Source organism: Podarcis erhardii (assembly GCF_964252035.2).
Source record: "Podarcis erhardii genome assembly, chromosome: 14".
Classification (NCBI taxonomy): Eukaryota; Metazoa; Chordata; class Lepidosauria; order Squamata; family Lacertidae; genus Podarcis; species Podarcis erhardii.
Window position 1 is genome coordinate 3,645,425 of NC_138503.1, and position 26,197 is coordinate 3,671,621.

The 26,197-nt window shown below is 46.8% G+C and overlaps 1 protein-coding gene and 1 long non-coding RNA gene across 2 annotated transcripts in view; both read left to right on the forward strand.

The window, feature by feature from the left end:
* Window positions 1-26,197, forward strand: part of LOC309328937 — a 177,497-nt gene that overhangs the window by 117,967 nt on the left and 33,333 nt on the right. The window lies entirely within an intron of this gene.
* The window catches only part of KLF13 (KLF transcription factor 13), a 37,988-nt gene continuing 31,288 nt past the window's right edge, over window positions 19,498-26,197 (forward strand). The window contains exon 1 of the mRNA XM_081839297.1: window positions 19,498-20,727. Coding sequence (XP_081695423.1) covers window positions 20,190-20,727 — 538 coding nt within the window. The 5' untranslated portion in view covers window positions 19,498-20,189. The remainder of the gene's footprint in view (window positions 20,728-26,197) is intronic.

The following is a 26,197-nucleotide window of genomic DNA, read 5'->3' on the forward strand; positions in this document are numbered from 1 at the left end:
CTCTTCTGTCTGCTTACAATTTGTGCTAAAACTTTTTTTATTTAAAGGGGGGAGGCAGGGCCATGTTGCCCCCTCCTTGTTGGAGTGGTTTTACTTCCCCAGACCTTGCCAGCTCAAAGAACAAAGTGGGCAGGAACTGTCTATGCTAAGGCTCACCACAGTACAACAAAGCCAAGGCTGAGCTGCCTCCAGGTACATTCACACCATCTGCTTAAGACATGGGAAGCTCATGATAGGCTTAGATCACCTTCCAGCGTGACTCTCACAGTTAGATAATTGGCTAAGGTGATGAGGGAGGGAGGATCTGTGATAGATGGTCCATGATAGCAGCATCACACCTGCCAGAAATCCCATTATGCACATGCAATGATCAGCTGGTGCTGAATGTGCTGCCTGCCTCATCCCCCGCAACTTAGGACAGTCCTGTACCCTTAGAGCACTTATTTTCACACACAAACACACCAAGGCTCACAGCCTGAATGCCTCGCTGCCATTGCACCTTCTTCCTCTCTGGTAGCTTTTGTTTACTGTGACAATCTGTCCAGTACTGGCTTGTGAAGCAGGTGTCCTAGTGATCCAGCCATAATAGTTTCCCTTTTCTAAACACACACACACACACTTTGTAATTCAGTGTTTAAGAGGACAGGAAGCTGCCCTAGACCAGGTGAGACTTGTTTTGCAGACACCCACTCAGCCCAGCATTGTCAAGGTTCTCTAAAGGCTCATCCAGAGAAGGGCCTTCAGCATCATCTGCTGCTTGGAGATGCATGTAAAGCAGATGCTTGACTGCTCTCTGGGTTCTGCCCTGCCCAGCCCTCAAAACCAAGGTTTCAGAGGAGGAGGAGGAGCAAAGGGAGCAAGAGTCTCCAGCACATCTCCACCTTATCACTGACGCTAGATTCCTGGCCAGCTCTCATCTCCCCTCCACCTCCCCAGGGCCACAGAAGCAGACAATCCAGCAAGCCAAGCAAGGGCTTCAGAGTCACTGCCACAATGCATGTGAAGGTACTCAAGGGGAGAGCTGCATTATACGAGGTCAGACCATAGGCCCATCTAGCTCAGAGTTGTCTACACTGGTTGGCAGTGGCTCTTTCAGACAGGGGACATTCTCACTCCTACCTGAAGATGCTGGGGATTGAACCCAGGACCTTCTGCATGCAGAGCAGATGCTCTGCCACAGACCTATAGCCCCTCCCTTAGGAATGGTGGCCAAGATTTGTACTCACATGATAGTCTGGATTTCTTCCCAGCTCTCACCTTCCCCTCCCTCCCACTCCTTCAAGCTGAACAATGACTGGGGTAATCCTTTCCTTTTGTCCTCACAAGCTTTGAGCCTAGGAAACATTTTTCTGCTGTCACCAGGCCCCATTGGTTGAGTTGACAGCCTGGATAAAAACAGCCTGGTAAACTGCAGGGTTCCACCAGAGCTGTGATTGGCTCTCACTGTGCCACTTCTAAACTGGAGTCATCCACATACCTTTGCCTGGAGCAGTACAGTGGTACCTCGGATTACAAACACTATGGGTTACAGACTCTGCTAACCTGGAAGTAGTACCTCAGGTTAAGAACTTTGCCCCAGGATGAGAACAGAAATCGTGTGGTGGCAGCAGGAGGCCCCATTAGCTAAAGTGGTACCTCAGGCTAAGAACAGTTTCAGGTTAAGAACGGACCTCCGGAACGAATTAAGTTCTTAACCAGAGGTACCACTGTACATATCAGGGTTTCCCCCTCCTCTGTGCCTATTTCAAGGCATCCTTGAGATTTGCTCCCTATTGCTTAGGCATTTAAGAAGGCCCTGTTTCACCTTACAGCCTGTATTCATTGCACACAGTGCCGTTTCCATTCTACTGCAGTTCACCTTCCACCCAAAACTATGTTATTCACCTCGTTTGCTGTGGAGAAAATATGTAATTTGTTATGTGATTAATTAAATAACTTTTGCAAGGTGCATTGTCATTACATTGTTTCACCCCATTAATTTCAGTGCAAATGGGTGGGAAATACAATTAATTCTCCATCATTTGTGAATTGAAAGGAACAATAGTGAATACAGACTATCTATACTTGCTGGATGGATTTCAGCTCCAGGAAGCGAATATTGGGAATTTCTTCTCCTGTTTCTGTTTACATCAGAATTCTCTGTCCTTCCTGCCTATGCCTCTAGCTAACAGATGGATGAGCATCCTGCACTGCAGGGACCTGAGAAGTTGTTCCTGGTGGAATGTTTCTCTATGCAAACCTTGAGCATTCAGCTCTTGGGGTGCAGCCTCTTGGTTTCTTGGCCTCCAAAGCTCCCTTACTTTCATACTAGCTTGTCGGCCCCCATCCCAACCTCATCTTCTCCTACCCTTATAGGTAGGATTTCTTCACACCCCTGATTCCAAGCCCATTGCATCATCCATCCCACTTTCTTGAGTTATCTTGGCCACTCTCCCAGTCCTCTTAGCATACTTCTCCCTACCACCCACCCACTCCTGAAGGACAGGTGAGATTCTCCCACAGTTACCTTTTCTCATTTGCCTCCTCCTTTCCTCAGTTGCCTTCTCTGCTCTTTTCCTTCCCCCTCTTCCTCCATCAATCCCTCCCAACCCCCTTGCTGTTTCCCAGACTGCTGTGCCTCCTGGCCCCTTCTCATAAGCCACTGTGTCCCTTCTGTTGCCTTCCTCCTGCCCCCCGTTCCTGCTTAGCTTGACAATCACTGTCCACAGGACAACTCCGTATGAGGGGTTATCTCAGACAAGTTGGCCTACTTCCCATGACAGAAACTGGTTTCATCATGGATATTCTTTTTTTTTTTAATGATATTTATTGAAGTTTCCATTAAAACACAAAAATACTCAAACATACACGAACAAAATACAAGTATAATTTCAATCCTTTTTTCTCTTAAACCTTATTTCCTCGACGTCCTCACACCTCCCCCTTCTGTATTATGATTTCATTACTCTCCGCTCAACAAGTTCTTATCTTATTACTCAACCTGGTCATGATATTATGTTTGCTGACTGGGAGCAGTTATGGACCACAGGTATTAAATTTACGGCATGTAGTGCCTTGAAAGAGAATATAATGAAAATGATCTATAGGTGGTACATGACCCCAGTCAAGCTTGCAAAGATATATCATTTGCCCAATAACAATTGCTGGAAGTGTAATGAATGCGAAGGAACTTTTTATCATCTTTGGTGGACCTGCCCGAAGATTAAGGCCTACTGGGAAATGATCTATAATGAAATTAAGAAAATCCTTAAGTGGACATTTATAAAGAAACCAGAGGCTTTTCTCTTGGGCATGGTGGGCCAAACGGTTCCAAAGAAAGATAGAACATTCTTTATGTACGCAACAACAGCAGCAAGAATTCTTTTGGCGACGTATTGGAAGACTAAAGAAGTACCTACTCTGGAAGAATGGCAGACCAAGGTGACTGAATTCATGGGACTGGCAGAGATGACCGGCAGAATCCGTGACCAGAAGAGAGAGACAGTGGAAGAAGACTGGAAAAAATTCAAAATCTATCTTAAAAATTGTTGCAAAATTTCGGAATGTTAAGATGTCAAGGGATTGGATATAAAGAATTACAGCTGTAAAAATTGAAATTTAGAAAAAAAAAGCTTTAAAGAGAATTAAATATAAAAAGGGATGAAGGATTGCTAAAAAAATTTTAAAATAAGGATGCAGTGAAGGGGAGGTTTGGGGAAGTCGTGTTATGTTTGTTTGTTTTGTTTATGTTGTAAAATTAATAAAAATTATTTTTTTTAAAAAAAATATCTTATTACTCAACCTTAATTTAATAATTTTGTTAAGTCATGGTATTATTTTCCTTTTCTTCTTTCTTTCATTCCTCAATTTATTTTTAAAACCTTATATCTATTAAATTTAAAAAACCCAATTTTAATTTAATCTTAAACTTTTTCCTAAAGTCGGCCCAAATTTCCCTTCCACGATTTTTCCACATTCCATAAAAGTTACAAAAAAGAAATAAACATATAAACAAGATCTAAGCAGATTATATCACCCTTCAGATTCCCAAATCCCACCCTCCCTTTCCCGGTTTTGATCCCCAAACCAGTGTCCATAAATGCGTCCATTTCTCAGCCTGGATCCCAAACACCTGAGGCTTTTAAACCTCTCTCAGTTTCTCTCTGCCGATCTTTTTGACAGTCCTTTGTTTTCAACACCAACTCTCGAAGAAGCTCTGTCCCAATAATGTCCATTTTTCTTCCAAGCAGGCCTCTGCATTTAAGAATGGAGCTCAAATTTTGTTTCTTAAATCTTTTAAATCTATATGCCCCAAAAGCTCCAATTTCCATCTCAGTCAAATTTATGCTACCAGGCCTCTGGTCCAGCTTTGTCTTCTGCAACGTTGTGGCTTCATCTTTAATTTCCAGCAAGTCCTCATATGTCTCTTGGGATTTTTCAAACTTCGTTTCCCCAGCTGCAGCAGTTTCTGTTTCAACTTCAAGGGCTATTGGTTCAGAAACGAAAACTTGTGTCAAATCTCTTCCTGTTCCCACAAGATTGTTTACGGTATCATTCAGTGCTGTTGCCCTTGTTGTTAAGATGTTGCTCTGGTCCTGGAACTTTCCCAGGAGATAAAAAGTCCTATTCAGCTCAGCGAGTATTTTTCCACTTACAGCCATTTCTTGCAGTATTCCAAAACTCCCCTCTAGGGGGATTCTGTTTACTTAGTGTCTTTATAATTTCAATCCAATAGACCAAAATGTGACTTATTTTCCTTTGCTCCCGACAATTTATATCCAAATTTAAGAAAATCTAGCCAGCAGAATCACCGAAAGCAACGTTTCCTTTTATTTCCCAGCTTTGACAGCTAGTTTGACAGCTGTCAAAGTCCGTATCTTTCCAGCAGGCTCTTTCACAGATCGCACCCGGGTCCCGGGGGGTTGCACTTTAATTTAAACCAATTCTTATCCTCCAGCAAAATCAAATATACTGTCCAATCGCGAAGGTAATAATTTTTCTTCCAAAAAGACAAAGATGTTTCTCCCAACCTTAGTTGGCTGGTCCTTGCTTTAGACTATCTACAAGGCGGGGGGGGGGGTGGACTTCCTTTTTACACTTCCCCCGATCGTGCCGAATTTTAAAAAAGAATTTCCCTTTAAAGTCCAATTTCCGTATTACTCACGGGTTGTTGCTTTTAGTCCGAATATTGAAGGAAAAAGTCAGCGCTCTCCATCCATGGCATGCGGCTTCGCTCAGCAGGGGGAAGCAGAGGACTCTCAGCACTGCGCCGCTCCCCGCCCCCGTTCCGCAGCCTTTAAAAAGGCTACTTTGCGGGTCGGGGGGGCGTTAATGGTGCCCGCCGAGTCACCATGTCCACAGGCATCCACACCTGTGGTTTTTAAGGGTCTCTGCGTCGCTGGCGCAGCAGAACCCGATCCCTACTGAGCCGATTCCCTCCGGAGATCGGAGGGAATCCGCCATTAGATGTTGGCGCTAACCCGGAAGCCATCATGGATATTCTATTCCCTTGGGAGATGTTGGTGCACATTCCATAGCATTGCATGAGCTCAGAAGGTTGCAGTCAGAAGCTCCCCCATCAAGACTACATATCAACGTTTCACAAACTAAAATAGAGACATGCTTGGAACCTGAGGCAGATTTAGGGGAGCGCAACCAGTTTGGTCACACTGGGTGTGGAGCCTCAGGGGTGCTGCAGGGGATGCTACAACTATTATTATAGAGTGCAAGAGGCAGGGGGCACCAAATTTTGGCACTGCACAAGGCACCACTGAAATTTGAGACCTCAGGTCCCACCATTGTTTGGAACACTCCTGCTTTCATACCAAGAATGCTGCTTCAGCTCCAATTACACATGACTGAAAAAACTTACTTCAGCTTTTGCCAATATGGTGCCCTCCAGATATTTGAATTGCACCTCCAATCAGCAATTGCAGCTGCCCTGTTCCTACACTCAGCAACCACCGAGTCTTCTCTCACAGAACTTTGCTGGTATTAAGGTTGCATTGAAATGGATACCTTTTACTTTACTCAAAGCAGTGATGACACCTAGGGCGCCCCGCACCCCCACACCCCTTCCTCTGCCACTGACTCAAAGAGTGTTTGTATAGCCTGGAGACTAAGTGAGCAACCTATGATATCTGAAAGTCCCCAGCTTAAGCCTAAACTCTTTCATGAATTAATAAGGCAGCCTTCTATTGGCTACAATCTCTCAGCTTACACCCTGCTGCCCCACTCCTCCATCTGCAATGTGCACCAAACAGTGTTGTAAAGATTAGAGCACAATAATGTATGCAAAATGTTTTAGGAAACTGGCTAGGACAAAGTATTTCTCCATCTGGCCCAGTGTTCCTTACTCTGACTGGCAGGAGACCCCCAAAGTTTCAGGCTGAGGTCCTGCCCCCTGGTACTTTAAGGGGGGGGGGTGACCCTGGCAATGGCAAGGGTCTGAACCTGGGAGCTTCTGCATGCAAACCATTTTGCTCTACTACAGCCCCATTTTGCTCTACTACTCCAATTTTGATTGTTCTAAAGATATACTGTATATTAATGCTAAGAATTAATCTCACAACCACACAAGTTTGTCCCCCTCTCAGGATTCCTAAGCTGGCAGTGTGGGGCGATTTAATTCTCAAGCCTTTTCTGACAGCCAGTTATGTGCAGTGGAAGGCTGGCTCAGAAAAGGGCTGCTTAGGGTTGGGTTTTCCGGCAAGTGATAGCTCTCTGTGTCTTGAAGCTGAGTGGGGAGCGCCCATCGCGTGCTTAGCAGCGAACAAGCCCTCCCCCTTGTGTGAGTATTAATAGCTCCATGGAGTATGGAGGAGCTACTCAGCAGCAGGGTCACCTAAGGACAGCAGCAGCTGCAGCTGAAAACACAGTACTTAAAAGGGCTACAGTTCCCCTACCCAGTCGCACACAGGGCTCACTCCTCATTCAAACACAGCCCGCATGCAGCTGTCTTGCACTGCAAATCTGGAGGCTTTAATGACTTAGCCTCTGGCCTTCCTGAGGCTTGTGGGGCCCCCACAACCAGATCTCTATGGAAGAGCACAACTGAAGCTTCTTTCCTTGAGAAGTTCTGCTACAGCCATTTTTTCCACAATAGTCTTGCCCCCAGTCTCCAGTCTCTACTGAACAGCTGGTTCTGCAGGCTGGAGGGTGAGCTGATACAACAGAATGCAGGCCTCCTCCACTTCCAGTACCTGTGCAGTGGAGGGACGTTTGGATAGGCTTCTCAGCCCTGCCCCTTCGCCCCATGCCACAACAAGTTGCGCCTGCCAAAACTCCCTGATCTACACAAAGCACTAAGGCTCAGAGTGGGAGGAAAGCCCCTGGCATTAAGAATGATTCTCCGCCATTTATAGCATCATTCTATCTCCACAGGGTGTTCCCTGTACACCCAGGTCATTGGAAGGAGGGGTGCAGCTGTAGGAATGATAGGAACCATATTGGGGGGGGGGAGAGATGTCAGGCCACCCCCCATCTCTACCAGTCACGCCCTGGCTGCCCACACTTTACATTCCATGTGGTTTTGCTTGGCTGGAAAGTTTGGTGGATAGAGTGTACCCCAAGGTACAAAAGTACAGTTTTGCCTCTGACCCTCATGCACCACCAGCATGTGGCCCCTAGAAGGTAAAGTGGCCCCTGGGCTACAAAAGGCTCTCCCCCCCGCTTGTTTGGACTCGTGGGTGGCTGTGGGGTCAGGGGCTGCCTAAACTGCTCAAGGACAAAGATGGCTCATTATGCTGAGACATGCCTTGTCCCAGTCGCTTGCCAATCAATGGCTCTCTGGCAAGTGGAGCTGATAAGAACGGGCACTTTTCACCTTTCATGGGTCAGTAAGTGGCTAAATGGGAAAAGAGGTAGGAATAATTGACTTGCAGAATGGGAGAATGGAGGTGAATTTCGCAGCTCACTTGCGGGCAGAGCTTGGCGGTGGGTGGGGTGGCAAGTGCACTTTAACCTGTTAATTAATTGCCTAGTCAAAGGCGCCTGCAGCACAGTTCTGAGCAGGGACAATTAGCCCAGAGAATCTCATAGGAAACTGAAGAAGAAGCATAACTTAGTCAAGTGGTCAGGGAAAGAATGAATAAATGAGTGGAAGCACAGACGTCCGGTGAAGCAGGAGCTGCTGGTGGGTCACTCTCCCCCACTCAAGATTCCTTCCCAGGGCTTGGCGAACCTTCCCTGCAGTGTGCAGGAGAAACAGGAAGACAGGAGAAGGCGGCAGGATTATTTTGCTTTCCCCTCCTCCTGAGTAACGTTGTGTGCAGTTCAGCAACAGCCCTGGCTGTCTCTTCTGCACCTGTGGCCCTGTGGGAAATGCGGATGGGCAGGTCTGAAAGCCACCCAAAAACCTAGGCAGTTAGGCAGGCCTAACCTAGGCAGGCCACCCAAAAACCTCCAGCCCTGGGGAAGGGACACCTTGATCCAACAACTCTTCAGGGTCACTGGCAGCTTGTAAAACTGCTCTTCTTGCTCCTCCTCCAAGGAGACCACAGGCCCCAAGTCTAGGCAAGGCTGAACCTGGACAGCAGGCCAGGAAGAGCCAGTGCGCTGCCTAAGAGACAGGGATATTCTAGAGACTTCATCATGGTCTAAAGGCACATGGGGCCACCACTGTGCTGAAGCTGGGATGGCTCAGTTGGTAGAGCATGAGACTTTTAATCTTAGGGTCATGGGTTCAAACCCCATGTTGGACAAAATATCCTTACATTGTAGGGGGTTGGACTAGATGACCCTCATGGTCCCTTCCACCTCTATGATTCTCCTCTATACTGCAGCCTGTGCTGTCAGGCCATAAAAGCGCTCTAGCATGCAGACCTGGAAGTCACCCCCTCAGGCCATGGCTAACTTTGAGACATGTGATGACCTTTAAGGGGGAAACAGCAAAGCGACTACAATATTGCACTAGCTCCAACCCAAGGGCAACTCCTGTTTATCCCTGCTAAATCAGAGTTCCAAGTTGTAGAGATGCCCTGTTGTTAAATGGTTGCAATTGCCAGACCTGCATTCCTCAAGGTTTAGCCTCTCCCTCTGCAAAAAGTCTGTGGATTTTAGAATAGTTCAGTTGAGTTGAGAGGATGGATGCATCTCACCTGCAATGAGCATACATGTAACAAGTACATGCATGAATGCTGAAATGCAATGCAGAGTCTGTCTTTTCACATGCTGCCCAAGGTCATTTTGGACAACTGATAACAGACAGTAGGGCAGTTATTCCCCCCCCCCCATAGTATATCTTTGATCTACAGGAGAAAACACCACTTTGACTGTTCTAGCAGTGCAGAGCATTCGGCAGATGGGAGAAACTTCAGAAACTGCAATATTAGAGCAGGAAGGGGTGTTGGTGGTCAGGCCAATTCTCTCATATGGCATGCTGAAGAGTATGAAGCCATTTGCATTTAGTCATGACCAGTGTGGTATGGAGGTTAGAGTGTTGGCCACGTTGAAATCCCAAGGACCACCATGGTCCATTTACACATGCTTCCTTGAACTTCTTGGAGAAAAGGCAGGATTTAAATGTAATTTTTTTAAATAATAATAATAATAATAATAGGATCCCCACTCTGGATTCTGTGCTCATTATTAAAAGATCTGTTGGGTCTATTTCTCTTGGGTGGCATTTGTCTTTTTTTTTTTCATCTGCAAAGCAACCTATGCCAAGCTGCATCTTTCTAGCTGTCCTAGAAGATGATCCGGATGTCTGTTTCTGGAGGAAAGAAGCCCTTCAGTTCTGACCACAAGCTTCCTTGAGCAAGCTCCACCAAGTGCTTGCAGAGCTCCGCACTCATTTCAGTAGTGTGGTGGGAACAGGGAAACTTGACCCTGTTGCGCTTGGAATCAGCAGATGTGACTGTTTGGCAGAGCTTCTTTCCAGAACACAACTGCAGGGCCCTTCAGTACTGAGGACGTGCCACTCACAATCTTGCAGTTCCCACCTAGCAGATCTCCTCCTCCCTAACCCTGCTAACCCCAGCCTCTGTGAAAGTCTAAAATCAATTAACCTTAAGAAGAGGGGGAAAGAAATTTAACCACTTGGGTTTGCTCAGGATTCCTGACATACGCTCTCCTCTTGTGGTGTTGACACTTATAAGAGGCGTCAAGCACTTCTGCTGGGAAATGAAATATTGCCTAACTCTGTATGGTAACCACAAGAACAGAAAAACATCTCTGGTTTTTTTTGTTTTTTTGCAGCTGGTGACATTTCCCCCATACCTCTGCCCAGCCTATCTCAATTGCAACATTTACACACACACACACACATGGAAAGAAAGAGAGACTCAAAGCCATCTAATGGATCAGCCAGACTTCTGCACATGGCAAGAGCAGGCACACTCTTAGCGTCATACCTGTAGCTTCATATTACACCTCTGCCTAAGCCAGGCCAGAGGGAGGGAGGTTTGCAACATACATAGGAAACTGGTCCACCTGTCACAGTAGTGCTCTTGAGGGTAGCAGCTCTCCGGAGCCCCAGCCAGAGGCAGGTCTTCCTCATCACCTGCTAACTGATCCTTTTGATGCTAGAGATTGAACCTGAACCCTGCATGATAAATGGCTGCTTTACCAATGGGCTGTGGCTACTCCTCAGAAGGCAGGATCTGAACCAGCTTCTGCTGCTGCTCCTGCTGGGGGTGGGGGGAGGTGCTTAAGTAGCTCTTTGCCTGCCTCTGCTTAGCTCACATGGGACGGTGCCTGCAAATAAATACTACCAGGTTGCCCTCCACTCCCTTTTCTCATAAGTCCCATTACAATTTTTTCCTGCTGACTGGGACTTGCAGGCCTGCCACAGGAGCACGTGGGAGCAACCTCTGTTAGCTTTGCAGCCTTTGGCAAGCAAGTCTTGGCACACTGCTTTTGAACTTGAAGCCTGTGGTCTGGCCCAAAATATCAGGGAGGTGGGTGGGTGAGGGAAACTCTCTTGGATGACCTTAATGTGGATCCTGCCCATGCCTGTATCACACCCAGAGAAAGGCAGACAACAAGGAGGCAAATGGCAATCTCAGGCCTGACTTAGCCATCCAGCTTCTTCCACACTTATGGCTGTCTTCAAACACCACCCCCCCCCCGCAATGCTGGAGGGAGTCCACAACAAATCAGTGGTTGTTTCAGAGACTTTACAGAATACAGTGGTACCTCGGGTTAAGTACTTAATTCGTTCCGGGGGTCCGTACTTAACCTGAAACTGTTCTTAACCTGAAGCACCACTTTAGCTAATGGGGCCTCCTGCTGCTGCCGCACCGCCGGAGAACGATTTCTGTTCTCATCCTGAAGCAAAGTTCTTAACCTGAGGTACTATTTCTGGGTTAGCAGAGTCTGTAACCTGAAGCATATGTAACCTGAGGTACCATTGTAATGACCCCTTGGAGTTTAGTCATCTACGTCACAATTACTGTGACTTCTCCGAGGTTGAAGGAGGAGGATGCCCTGAGTCCCCTGGAGATACCATGGAGGGGATGGTCCTATTCCAAAGAAGTGGGGGAAGAGATCAGGGAATGGGAGATAGATGGTCCATGGGAAGGCCCAAGCAGAATAAGTGAGGTGGAATTGGGGCCTCAAGAAGTGTCGAAGGGGGTCAGGGGTCAAGTGGGTCAGGAGCTGGATCCTGAGGAAGGCTCAGGAAGGTTGTCAGAGTGGTGCCCACCCCATGATTATCAGGCACCTCTAGCCAGGCACCTCAGAAAAAGCTGCTGTCCCTGGACCCTCCTGCCATTTCTGTCCATAAGGCACCTCTTCTGGGGAGGCATCTGAGAGTAAGTCGGATATTGGGCAGGCACCTCCATCACCAAGGACATGGAACTGCCAGTGCCAACTCAAACAAACTTTACAGGCCTCGCCCACTCGCCAGAGTACCCGTTTGCTTGCCCATATAGCAGAAATGCATCCTCTTTGCCACCTTAAGGCTTGTGCCCACCTGATCACAGGAGCCTACTACTAGGGGCTGAGGTCCCCCCAATAAAATATCTGAGGATCCTGCCCCCCAAGTTGACGGGGAATTGCCATTCAAATGGTGTGTATGCGCCGTGTCTTGTGATCGATTATGTGGGGTGAGGTTTACCTGCCCCCCAATATTTTGTTCAAGTTGGCACCCCTGTACCTGGCTCTTCAAAAGGAAGAGGCAAGAGGACGCACCTTGTAGGAAGCCATGCAATCCACCTGTTGTGCCTTTCGCCCTTGTTGTGCCAGATTCATACATTGAACAGTTGGGCAGAAACCGAAACCCGGGACTGAGTTTGTCATCAGGCAGTGAGAGACAGTACAGAGGAGAAGCGCAGAATGGTTCTGTCAGCCTGACTTTTCCCACCTTGTTGGAAGCATTTCTCGCGTCCAGTTCTTGCTAGGATTTAGCATGGCCCTAGATGATATTAAAAATGTTTTGCATTTGGAACTGAAAGCTATAATACCTTTCCTGAAAAATTCTACAGAGACCAAACCAGTGTTATAAGCATTGCTCCAGGCAGCCTTGTTCCAGTGTGCAGGACACAGCTCACACGTACGTTGGAGATGGACGCGCCATACGTGGATGTGCGTGTGTGTTGGTGTCTCTGGCAAACATGCCTCTGAAATCTCAACTGCCAATGAATTTATTGAAGTTAGACCAGAAGAGCAAATATGAGACAGTGTTACAGCCCATTTTGTGGAAAAAGTGCAGGGCATGAGAAAGCATAACTTGTACTGTACATTTGCATTTCAGCCAAGAGTAAATTTTAGAACGAAAGTGAAGACTTATGAATTGCTAACTGTGTGGAACAAAGCCAGAACCCAAAATAATTGCCTCTATTCACTGTCTCTCTTTGCTGAAGAAACGCAGAGGGGCTGGGCCTAGACAATGGCCTTCGTGTACTGAGCTATTGAAACAGAATTAAAAATGGTAGCGATGCACTGTCTAATCCTGCCATTCTGAGCACTAACGTTTTGTTATTCTGTCTTCGTCCTTTCATAGAAAGACACACACACGCTTCCTACCAGAGTGCATGATACAAAAGTAGCTGTGTGGTAACTTCTTGTACATGGAATTGTTTAATTAAGCCAATTCTCAAACTGGGGATAATAATAACATTTGCAGCAAGAATAAAAAAAGAGCAAGTCAGCCTGGCTCTCTTATGTCAGCTGGAATAAGAATCCCTCATGAAAATGTATGTCTCACTTGTTATTTTTTAAATAAGTGTTCCTAAGTGTCATATCCCTTTTCATCAGTAATCACTGGGACAGTTCTGCACATTCTGTAGTGCCTGTGTGTGAACACAAATGTCCATGTGCACACAGGCCCAAGGGTCTGTTTCCAGCAGCCAGCTTCCCTCACTTGACTGCCGGCAACATCACCTCCTTGTATCGTCCACACATTTTGCAGATTAAGCTTGATGATTCAAGGACCCTTCCCAAACTGCAGAACAGACCTTCTTGTCTGCCTGACCACTCAGTCACCTGACTCTGCTGTCCAATCCCTGCTCACCAGACTGTATAAAGTTTCCTCAATCTGAGCAATTTGTGTCACCCAAAACCTTGCAGTGAGTAAGTTCTTGCTCTTTCCCCTTGTAATGCTGCCTTTGATTATGCTACCTGCCTTTGCACCATCAAACTTTTGGTTTCTGCCTTTGGAACTTGGCATCTTGCTGGCCTTTGATTGTGTTATTTGCCTCTGGCCTTATTGACCTCAGACTGTTCCCTCTGGAAGTTGATCCGTGCTCACCCTGGACAGCGCTGCTTGCTGCTGATCCCACAAACTGATGTCCAGTAAGTCCTGCCTGCAGATCCTGGAAACGGAGAGTTTGGGCAAGTGCTCTCCACTGGGCAGCGACATATTCCTGCCACACTGTAATTTCTTAGACTATGGTTGATTTGTCCAACTGCCCGGCACTCATTATGGACGATCAGGGTCCATTGGTGTTTTTGAAGGCTGTGGGACTCCTTTTCCCTCCTCAGACATGTGCCAAGAAGCTCCAACCCTTTGGCAAGACTTTCTATTTGGACTTACTTTTCATATATGGAGTTAAGCTTTTAACTGGCTTACATTTTACCTTTCTTTCTTTCTTTCTTTCTTTCTTTCTTTCTTTCTTTCTTTCTTTCTTTCTTTCTTCATAAAGCTCTAAGTCCTGGGCATTGAGGGAGCAAGTCATCTAAGTAAATAAATAAAATGAAATTAAGTGCAATCAAAGTAAAACAAAAGGCTGGTTTTTGTCCCACTGTAAAGCAACTGAAAAAATAATATATATATATAAAATCTGAAACCCCGTCAGATGAAGCATGGAAAATGCTAATGAGCAGTGAAACGTTGCAGTGTCCTGAAATATTTTAAGTAGGCAAAATCCAATTCTTTCAGACATGAGGAAAGAAACCCAACCATCCCCTTTGATCTGCTCTGCACACATTGCCTGTAATTGCCCCATTGACTTACCACAGTACATTACGTCTGTTGAAATATACATAGGTATTACTTGCATGTGGAATACAATGGGGACTTTGTATATTGAAGCTCATGCCAGGGCTATGCAGATGGTTGTGGGGGTGTTTGGCCAGGATTGGAGGAGGGAGGGAGGAGGATGCCATGAGCGCCCTGGGTCTTCTTTGTGTCCCAGTTCACAGTAGCCGTTGAGGAGTTTACTGGTTTACTGGTTAAGGATCACATCGGAGCCAGTTCCAGGGCCTTTGTTTTCTGTCATGGTTGCTCCTGTAGACTGCTCTTGAGCCTGGGTATATATTTGCAAATATCTAACACCCACTACTGGTTTCTCCTCTGAATGGAATGGTATATTCATTATTTGAAGATGCTTCAGAACAACAGTGCAACTTTTCTTTAGTTATTAGCTAGTGGCCAGTTGTGTTTCATGCAGGAGGAGAGATGAGGAGATTCCCCACCCCTTTTCCCAAGCCCACTCAGTGCCATCCACATCTACCCATTCTCTGAGCCGAAAAGCTGCAATGCCACTACTGTTTTCCCCACCAGCTTCCTCAGCAATGAATTGGATGGCAAGGATGTGCTGGTGAAAAACCATTATTCAGCCCTCTGTGAGGCACTTCCAGGCCTGCTTTCTCAAACCGAGATCTGCCTGCATATCCCAGACTGCTCAGGCGGGGGTGGAGCAAGGTGGCTGTGGTGGGTGCAGTCCGCCCCAGGTGTCACCTCCGAGGGGGGTGACAAAATGCTGTGCGGAACTCAGCGTCTGTGAGAGATGCTGTGCCTTTGGCGTACGCGGGCTTCCCGCGGCCAAAACGGTCTGCCCGCTGGCTCCCCCTCAGCTGTAGGGTGCAGGCAGACTTTGGCTCCCCCCAGAAAACTCAACAACTCTGGCTCCCCCCCCCAATATGAAATAAAGTCAAACCATTTTTGCAGGCAAAAAACCATAATTTCAATGTGGAGGGGGTTGATAAGAAATTTTCCGCACCGGGTGCCCCCTGACCTTGCTTTGCCACTGTGGCCAGGGCCACCAGGCCACAGGGATGAGGATAATAAGGCCCACCTCTGAGGGGCAATAGGGCCCCGGAATGCACACCATGTCACAAGGTAGGAGGGGCCTTGCAAACAGGCAGCTGTATCTGTCAGGACGCCTCCATTTAAAAATGAGATGAAGCCACGCAGTAATAAAACAGTAAAAGGCATCAAGAAACAGTGAAGAAATGCAGAGCTGGTGTGCAGAGAGAAAGGCAACAATAGAAGCCAGAAAAAAATGACCCACTCTGCTTATAAATCAGGGGCAGAACCAGGGGGGTCATAGCCCCGGGCACATGATTTTGAGGGGGGCATGAGCCAGGTGCCCTCTCACAGGGATCCTCAGCCTGCCTGCCCCTGGGGGTCTTGCCGCCACACCCCCAGCCTCCTTGCTGAATGGCAGTGTTAGTGGGATGCACCCACCAAGGGTGGCATCAGCCAGCCAGGCTTGCCCCTGCACAGGCAGGCAGTATGGCACAGTGTGGCCCCACAAACCCCTTGTGCCCCACACCCAGCCAGTGGCGGCAGCAGTAACAGTTGGGCCAGTGCGGTGGGTTTTGTCTGCGCCCAGCCCCTGGTCCCGCCTGGTGCGTTCCCGTAGGTGCGCATGTTTGCCCTCGGCACCAAGGAAGGACGCAATGCAGCTGTTACGAATAAATAAACAAACCATTTCATTTGTATGCCACCTTTTCATAGTTAAAACCATGTTCAAGGTGGCATACAACATGGAAAAAATTACATGATTACAAATCTAAGAAAAATACTGTAGTCATAAACAATAAATATAAAACACATCAGAAAGAACACAAGCAGACTGAACAATTTCTACATTAAATCATAATAGGATCTAAAAATACAAAAAAATATCAATAACAGCTACAACCCCGCTTGAACAAAAGCTTCTAAACAATTATGTATATACATAAACAAACAAACAAACAAACAAACAAACAAATAAATGGTGCTGATTAACTGCAGAAAAGCTTGTTTTGTGAACCTCCCAGCAATTTTGAGACACAAGCACTGAAAGACAATACCCTGGGCAGGGAGTTCCAGGGGCCGAGCAACATCCCTGCGACTTCTGGGGAAGAGAAGAGACGAGTGGAATGTGCTAGACACAGTGCCAAGCTCTGTGCAGTTCAGACAGTGGAACATCAATTACATCTGAGGGGAGAACCGTTTGCCCACCTTGCATTGAGCCACATAGAATAATGTCGTCAAAATATGGCAGCCAGCGCTGGGTCTTTCCAGAGAATAATCTGGGAATTGTGCCAGGGACACAATTAGGGCCCTGCATGAAGCATGGGGCTTCATAAAAGAGATTGCCAAGCCACATCAGCTAGAGCACTGTAAGATGACCACACCTGGTGCCAGCGCTCCCTATGTAATCAATAAACCCCTATGCAATTAATAAAATATTTCCATATAGCATTAAATATTATGGTGTTCTAATCTGAGCAGACAGTGTAGTGGGACCTTAGATAGCCAATGCAAGTAGAAATATACACAGCATCTACAGCCTCAAAAAGCTTTGGCTGCAAGTTTTTAATCTATCAAATTCAGCTGCATTATAAAGCATGTGTTCATGAGGTCTGGCTAGTGGAACCCCGCTGGGAGTGGTGGGCGCTAACGAGAACTGCAACAAGTGATTAAAACTTCCATCTCTGAAAATGAACACAACATCCTTATTATAACTCAAGCTCTCATGCCTGATCAGGCTAGAACATAAAGCAAAACAAGCGTACGAAGCGGGAGGAAAGTCAAAGAAAAAAAGAATAACTCACATTAATGAGCATAGTTACATCTGGGAGCATTGCAGCTGCAACTTAATTCTCTATCTTTGTGTAACAGAAATGAAATCATGAGAGTGGGCACTTTTGTTGCAAGGAGGAATGGAATCCCATTTGTTCTCAAAGGCCATCTATTTCGCGTGTGTGTGTGTGTGTGTTTACAATTTTTCAACTTTGAAGAAAAACAAACACACACATGACATTATGTTATTATGGGTTTGAGGAGCTTTGTTCAGCATTTGTACAGCATGGAATAATTTAAAAGTGTTAATCTCTGAGCATTGCCCCTGGGCGTTCACCGACCCTGCTCAAGAACAATGGTGCTATTGTTTGAGAAGGCTGTTGCCCATGCCAGGGTTCAGATGAACTTTCCTCCTCCTCCTCCTCCTCCTCCTCCTCCTCCTCCTCCTCCTCCTCCTCAGCTGGCCATTGGGCCCACATGGCAGCTGCGAAATGAACACATGCAATTAGGTGGCACCTGCTGGACTGAGCACAACCAACACACTCGTTTCTAGTCAGTGATTCTTAGCCACGAAAGGGCAACCACCAGAAGGTTTAAAAAAGAAAGGGGGAGGGTGGGTCAGGTGAATCCTCTAGAACAGCCAGAGCACAATGCTGTATTTTAAAACCCAGATAGACAAACACAGGAAGCTAACTGCCTTCAACTCCCAGAACCCAGTTACTGGATGGGAGCCTGCCCAGGGTCTCCTGACTAGTGCTTTTGTTATGTTGCCTCATACTGAGTCAGACCAATGGTCCATCTTAGCTTGGTATTGTTTACAGCAGCCAACCTGGTGCCTTCCAGAAGTTTGGGACTACAACTCCCATTACCTCAAGACAGCAAAAGAAGGAAGGAATGAAAGAGAAAGAGGTGCGTTTGTAGATGTTGATTTGGGTAGATGGTGACCCTTACTTGCCCCCATCTGGGGAAGTCTGCGCCACAGGAGGGCCAGCAAGCAGATCAGGTGGCATGTCGACTGTGCCATCCTCGCTTGGCGCCAGGATTGCACAGGGCGCTTCCCTGCTCCATTCACAGACTCCGCAGGGAGGTGCGCAGGCAGCGACACGGCCAGAGAGGGGCGCCCGCCTGCCCCCAATCGCGCCCATCAGGCACCCAGGCAGCCCTGGCGGGAGGGGACACAAAGGGGCTTCCCTGAGCTGGAGGCAGTGCACTCCAATGGGTGGCTGAGAGGTGAGGAGCAGAGTGGGGAATGGAGCGCGCCCTGACTCTCCTTACCAGACACTGGCGCCCTGCGCCACTAAAGTCTATGAGTAAGATGCCCATGCTGTTGTAGAAGGAACCTATACAGTTGAGCATGTGTCCATTTCTGTGCAACCTTTAGCTTTTCTAAGATGACATTTGAGTGCATAGGCCAGAAAGATTGTCTACAACAAGCCACACACTGTATTCAGGGAGCTGCCTTCTAGAGTATGCAATCTGGTGCAATTTCTAATTATGCTTCCATCACAAAAATCAAGGGTTTGTCCACACTCCCATTTCTCCCTCACCTAGGAAGTATGGGTCTAGGCCATTTTGCCTTTGCCACAACACTTTCCCCTAGAAAGCCCACTTTGGGGCTAAATCAGGGGCCCACCGCTTATTTTTAGAGTTATGGCTGAATTTTCTTTAAAGTGATATCTGAGACAAATCTAAAGGGTGAAACTTCTAGACTTTTCATCAAAACAGTATGTGCTCACCTAATTGTGACATTGGTCACAAGAATACGCAGCCATCCAGCTTGGCGCTTGGCAGTTGCTGACAGTGACAGATTGCAGAGCTCTTTACATTAAAGTAATGACAGTTTGCTGATGATGACCGAAGTCACCAGCAAGTTGCCTTTTAAAAAAGGATTAAAGTGTGGAACTGCAGTTAACTAAAAACACATTGTTTGTGCCTGTTCTGTTCCACCAACATTTGCAGTGGGTTCATTTGTTTTTCACAACTCTATGAAACATTCCTGGGTTGGCATTACTAGCGTCACCTTTGTATTTCAAGTACTGGGTCCAAGGTGCCTGAGAGAATTCAAGGCTTGTTAAATTGCCCTTCCCTAGTAAACACTTTACTGTATTGTGCCCTCAAGTTGTGAAGGCTCTGCAGAAGGAATGTGCCTGAAAACAAATAAGAGGTTAATGACCGCAGCAAAAGTTACTTACATCATTAGTCACTTTGCGCATGACAGCATGTGCACACACAAGAAAGCTTTTCAACTGCACATGTACTGTTTTGCCAGAGGAAAAGGCAACCTCTTTCTGCAAGGAGATATTTTGTCTTGCATAAGAGAAGCCTAAGAGTAATCTTGAATTTCTTGCCTTCTGTTGGGTCATACGGGGGGGGGGGGGATGCATTAGCCCACAGAGAAGTGCAAATGTGGATCTTTTTATTTTGATTGGCTAATCCCAAGCCAATCAGCTCCTTCCTTTCGTTTAACTTGCTCTTAGGCTCTGTCCAAACTCAAGTTCACAGCCACATTGCTTGCTCTGCATTGCTGCTGCTCTGTTCTCTCCGCTGGCTCTCGGGCGGCAGCAGCAGGAGCAGCTGAAGTCTCAACTTGCTGCTAACCTGATCAGCTCAGGGTACAGCTTCTATGTGACATCACGGCCAGATGTTTGGCAAAGCCACACCCCTTTGAGGGTCTGAAGCAATCCAAGGAGTAATAACGGACCAGCTCAGTCCTGCCGTCAGAATGCACCCGGGAGACTGGAGGAACTGCAGGCTTGTTATTGTGGACAACCTTCATTAATTTTGTTTCAGACAAAAAGCTGTTCCGGACGGGGTTTGTTTTGCTTGGTGTTTTCCCTGGATGCCTTTCCTCTTCAGAAAGAGAGAAACTGGGTGTGACCCATACAAAGAAAGTACTTTTCAGGGAGCTGTGGAACCAGCTATCTCATTTTCTACAAAAAGGAAATCTCCAGGAGCGTGTATGTGGGTTTCTTGAAGGTTAACACAAAAGGAAAAATTGCAGTTGATTTATACACCTCAGGAGGCGTGAAAAATGGCAACAGCCGCCTACTTTGCTGCCGAGTGCCTTGTCTCCATGTCCAGCCGTGCTGTAATCCACAGCTCCATGAGGGAACCGGCCCCTCAGCCAGTTGGGAGAGCTGCCCCCCGCATCATCTCAAACAGAGCTGAGAAACCCGAAGTGAAAGAGGTTGGGAGAGACAATGGAGGTGGGTCCTCTGTATATGCTGTGGCCAGCATTTTAGCTGACCTAAACCAGCATGTTCCACCAAAGCTTTCCTCGCCTCAGGGGGAGAATCTTGAGAGCGTTGACAGAGGGGGGGCTTCTCTTTCCCACAAAGAGTTTGGGGAAGAAAGTGTCTTGCTGGCCGGCAAACGTGGAGGAGGCAGAGCAACCACACCTACCAGCTTGGGGGCACCAAGTCAGCCAAACCCCAGGCAAAGAAGCAGACAAGGAAGATGTCGGACTGAGCCTGAATTACCTCAGAAGAAGCATAAATGCCACTATGCGGGATGCGAAAAGGTTTACGGCAAGTCGTCCCATCTGAAGGCTCACTTACGGACCCACACAGGTTAGTGACTGGCTGGTCTATTTCCAATAGCTTTGTTGGAAGGAGGGGGAAGAGAAACTGGCTGATGTTCAGGCTCCCAGGACTGAAGTCTGGGACAAGTTAATGAGAAAAACGGTAAACCTAAAAACTTACATTGCAGCTCTTGTTGCTTCTGTAACAGGTAGTTCAGCCGAGCCTGTCCTTAATAAACACAGAAGTGTAACTGTGACCTGCTGCCCTCCTTTCTTCACTATCTCTGCTCCCTCCTGCTCCCTCCTTAACCCATGCCCTATTTCCAGGCATTGTTTCAGCTTCCTCCACTTATAGCTGGCAGAACAGCCCCTTCTAGGAAAAGGAGCATGTGGGTGTTGTTGCTATTTGGTTGTTTGTTTTACAGTGATGTGGAGACGTGGGGTATTTTGGTGCTCTCTATATTGTAAGTACTGTCTTTCGGTGGTACTGTCTACATTTCTATGGTTTCTCTGCAGCGAACCTTCTGGTATCGCAAGCTATACTGAGACCCAATCTGTTAAAAGGTCGCCTAGAAATTAAAAGAATGAAAAGGAGAGAGGGACACATTGATCAGAATCCATAACGGGGCACCCAAGAGTAACCAACACAGAGAGTAGAGTGGTTAGTGCTTAAAGCAAAGTGTAGAACAAAAACTGTCAATAATAGTGTCAAAAATATAGTCACCTCTTTTCTTCAACAAATTTTCACAAGGAGGGGGGAAATCATCTTGGCAATTCATTGGCCACAATGAGTAAACTGGCCTCCTTTCCAACACCAACCATGACTGGGGCTTATTGTTTCCACTTTTGCTCTTATCAAGGGAGCCGCGAGTCAGAGTGCAAGGAAGTTAATGGCAACAGCCAGCCGTTTCTGGGTCCGTCCCCCCCGCTCTCCTTATTTAAGAGTTGGCACTGCTTTTCAGTTCATATGACCAGTGGCTGCTGGTTACCCACTTGTAGTTGTGCGGGTTAATGATTTTGCAGAATACAAGGATGACCCAAGGCAGTTTGGTGCCTCCCACAACATGAAGCACAACCCACCAGGAAGTTCTTCCATGAAAGACCCTTCAAAACGGTCAGGATCTGTGCAAGCACAGCCATGGCCTGGCATAGGAACTCCCTTTAATTTCAAGCGGCTGGGAGAACTTCCTGGTGGGTTATACTCCATGGGCTGGATCTGCCCGCCTCTCATTCTGCCACCTGTAGCCACACCCAAGCTGCAGCTGGAGGCGAGGTGAGCTGCTGCCTCACTGTTGAGCTGCTTCTGACGCGCCCTTCCTCCCATTTTGTAGTAACCTCCAGAATAACCAACAAACCAGGGCTTTGCTTGGTAAAGGCATTAAAAACATGCTTTCCAAAGAACAAGTGACACCACCCTCCATAGTCCACTAAAAACAACAGGCACCTCAGTCCTAAATGCTTGCTTTAGAATTAAGTCCCCTTTATTTGAAAGGGTATTTCTTTCAAGTTTGCATCCTTTGAGTTGCCTCTCCTGACACCCTCCCTTACTGGAGCTTTCATGTTTAATGAATAATAGCTATCCTCTCTGTTGCTACCCAAAGTTGGCAAATTGTAGATGAATCACGCCACACTCTGCTCTTGCCCAAACTTTCCTTCGCTTCCTTTAAACATGGAGACAAAGGGATTCTAAGCTTGTAAACTGACTGGAAACTGAAGCAGAGGATGCTGCTGGGAAAACTCCCCTCTTTGATACGGAGAAGGAGGGCTTGGCAGCTCACGCCTCTGGGGAGAGGGAGGGGAGGGGAGGAAAGCGCTAGTAGACGTCATTCAGGAATGGGCTGGGGAAGTGCGAGTCATATAGGGACACTGGCTTGCCGCCCTGCTCTCCTTTGTTGTTCTTACTATTAAAAAGAAGCTTGCCTCATTCACTTCTTTCCTTCTGTGATGCAGGATTTAGTTGTGCTGTTTGTGTTGCTAGAGCTAGGTGGAAAGCAGAGGTGGCAGTGACAGGGCTTGGTTGTAGGATTGGCTGAATCCCGAAGGCTTTCAAGCTTCTTTGTTTAACCATTTCCTACTCAGGCAGGACTCCAGAGACAAGAGGAAAACAGGCCTTCCCAAATTCCCCTTCTTGGCAAGGAGTGGGTCCCTCTTTGAAAACAGTTTGAGGGGGCTAATATTCTGTCAGTCCACCCTTCATAATAACAAAGCATTTTGCAGTGGCGCTCAAGGACCAGCTCACATTAATTCTTACTTCACTGGTTGTAGGGATAGTTGTTGGCCTAGAAGGTCAGTCCAAACTACAACAGTTCTTGCCAAGAGAAAGTAAAAGGAGGACAGGGAATGCTCATTTATAACAGCTATGCATGAACAGCTACAAGTCACCTCCCCTTCTGGGCTTTTTTCATGAGCAGAGATGTTTCCAATCAAATATTATTGACATGGACAGCAACCTGACAGGTAGAGAAGTGTATATCAGGTAAAATCCTCTCTCCCCTCCCCCAGTGTCCATTTCATTCAGCTTCATCCCCAAAGCCTATGGGATGCCTGCAAGTAGGACATGAGAGAAACATCAGCTGGTATTGGGAAGCACACTGCCTCCAGACATAAGGAAGAGCATAGCCATTGCGCCCAGTAGTCACGAACAGACACCCTCCCTGAATTTGTCCCATTCTCTTTTAAAGCCACCCCTCTTGGCGATCATCATTGCTTCCTGCTGCAAACTCCATAGTTTAACTATCTGCTGCATGAAGAATTTTATTTTATCTTTCCTGAATCTTCCAACATTCAGCTTCATTGGATGTCCATTGGATGTGTTACGAGAGAGGGAGATAATTTCTCTCTCTCTCCACTTTCTCCATACCATGCATAATTTTATAAGCCACTGTCATGTCACCTCTTCCTTGTCTTTTCTCTGTAACAGGGGTCGGCAAGGTTTACCTTGCCTGAGCTGGTTCACTCCAGTGGAGATTCCTCCGTGGGCTGGGTCCTGTGCGCGTGTGAGTGCGCGCCCCCACAATTTCTGGCATCTGCATCTGCACATGGGCAGATGTTATTTCCGGTGCCGCAGAAGCAAGTCTCCGTGCCGCACAGCACCGGTTTAGTGCAGCACGCGGGGACTCACCGAGCGGGCGGCTCAGTTCAGGGGCAGCTCGTGGGCCGGTTAAATGACACCTGTGGGCTGCTTGTGGCCCATGGGCCTTAGGTTGCCGGCCCCTGCTCTATACTAAGAGTGCTTCTTTGGTCATAGAAGAGTTGCTCCATCCCCTTGATCATTTGGTTGGTAAAGGTAAAAGTAAAGGTAAAGGTAAAGGTAAAGGTAAAGGTAAAGGTAAAGGTAAAGGTAAAGGTAAAGGTAAAGGTAAAGGTAAAGGACCCCTGGACAGTTAAGTCCAGTCAAAGGCAACTATGGGGTGCAGTGCTCATCTCTGCTTTCAGGCCAAGGGAGCCGGCGTTTGTCCACAGACAGCTTTCCAGATCATGTGGCCATCAGGACTAGACTGCTTCTGGTGCAACAGAGCACCGTGACAGAAACCAGAGCACACAGAAACGCCGTTTACTTTCCCACCGCAGCAGTACCTATTTATCTGCTTGCACTGGCATGCTTTCGAACTTCTAGGTTGGCAGGAATTGGGAGAGAGCAATGGGAGCTCACCCTGTCATGCGGATTTGAACTGCCAACCTTCTGATCAGCGAGCCCAAGAGGCCCAGTGGTTTAGACCACAGCACCACCCATTCCCTTTTCATCTTCAAGTCCCCAAGGTGGGAGGTCTTGCTCCATTTCCAAAAAGTGGCTAAGTTTTGTTGAAGGGCCCTCTGTACTGAGAGGTAGTTTTGGGATAGAGAGGCAGCAAATGAAAAGTTTGCAGAAGGGCTGCACTAGATGCACACCTATTTCAATTTTGGGGATGAAAACAGAATCATGACAAATGTAAAAACAAACAAACCTACAACACAGAATGTATAAGCCATCCCAATTGTTATAAAACTACACAGAAATTTTCTCCCAGTTCAAACACCCTCCTTCTTCAATGTCGTCAGCCATTTTGGAATCATATTGTCAATAGGATCACATTGTGAGGCTCATGAATCGGATTTGGACTTTAAGTGCTGACATTGCTGAGGGCAAATAAAGCTTGTTTAAAGTGAATGCTGCTTCCAGGACTGTCCACATACATGATACTAGGAAATGGACGTGAATCAGGTAAATGAGAACAAAAGAAGTCTATCTAGAGCAGTGTTTCCCAATCTTGGGTCTCCAGCTGTTTTCTGACTACAATTCCCATAAACCCTGACCACTGATCTGGCTAGCTAGAGATGATGGGAATTGTAGTCCAAAAACAGCTGAAGGCCCAAGGTTGGGAAACACTGATCTAGAGTAACGCTTCACAAATAGTAGGTGTGACCTTTCAACACTGACAAGATGTTTGTGAAAATCACCCCTCCCTTTTTATATACGTCCTACTTTACACATTATAGCTACCTCAAAGAGGTCAGCTAAATTGTGGGACAGCTCCCCATGTGGATCAGGCTGTTTTATCACCACATTTCATCAAAAAATGTTTCAGGCAAAGTGAAAAGCAATTCAAAATACACAGCAATTGATCTGTTTCATGTGGGTGGTTCAGCATGCAGGAATAGCTTCCACAAGGAGCGAACAAAAGCTGTATTTACATAATGGAGTTAATGTGTGAGCTAGCAAAGCTAGATCTGTTTTATCAATATCCAGCAGAATTTCCCAAGCATTCCTCTGGTCCAGAAAAAGGGGCCATATGTCTTCAGTTATATGTCTTCCCGTTACTTGCAGTTGCATGCCATCATGGGACTTGAAGTTTAATCCTGCTTTGTATGGTTATGCCATGCTTTCTAAATTGATTGACTGCTTTTATATCCCACCTTTGTCTCTCAGGAGCCCAAGGAGGCTCACATGGTTCTCCCCTCCTCATTTAATCTCCACAACAACCTTGTGAGGTAGATTTGGCTGAGAGGCAAGAGTGACTGGCTCAAGGCTTCATGACCAAGTGCAGATTTCAATCTGGTCTTCAGGGGCCTAGTCTGACACTCTATCTGCTGCACTACACTGTCTCTAATGTATGAATTAGTGAATGAGCAAGATTGCAAAGTAATCTTTCAATGCCAGCTTAAGGTATATTTGATCATTCAGGCCTTTGGACGATAATGGAGAGTGGAAAGCCATATGTGACTATCAGGGCTATTGCTGAAATACTGGAAATATTTTGCTGCCCATAAATATTCTCAGTGTTTTCCCCCCAGTTTTTAGAATCATAGAATCATAGAGTTGGAAGAGACCACAAGGGCCATCGAGTCCAACCCCCTGCCAAGCAGGAAACACCATCAGAGCACTCCTGACATATGGTTGTCAAGCCTCTGCTTAAAGACCTCCAAAGAAGGAGACTCCACCACACTCCTTGGCAGCAAATTCCACTGTCAAACAGCTCTTACTGTCAGGAAGTTCTTCCTAATGTTTAGGTGGAATCTTCTTTCTTGTAGTTTGGATCCAT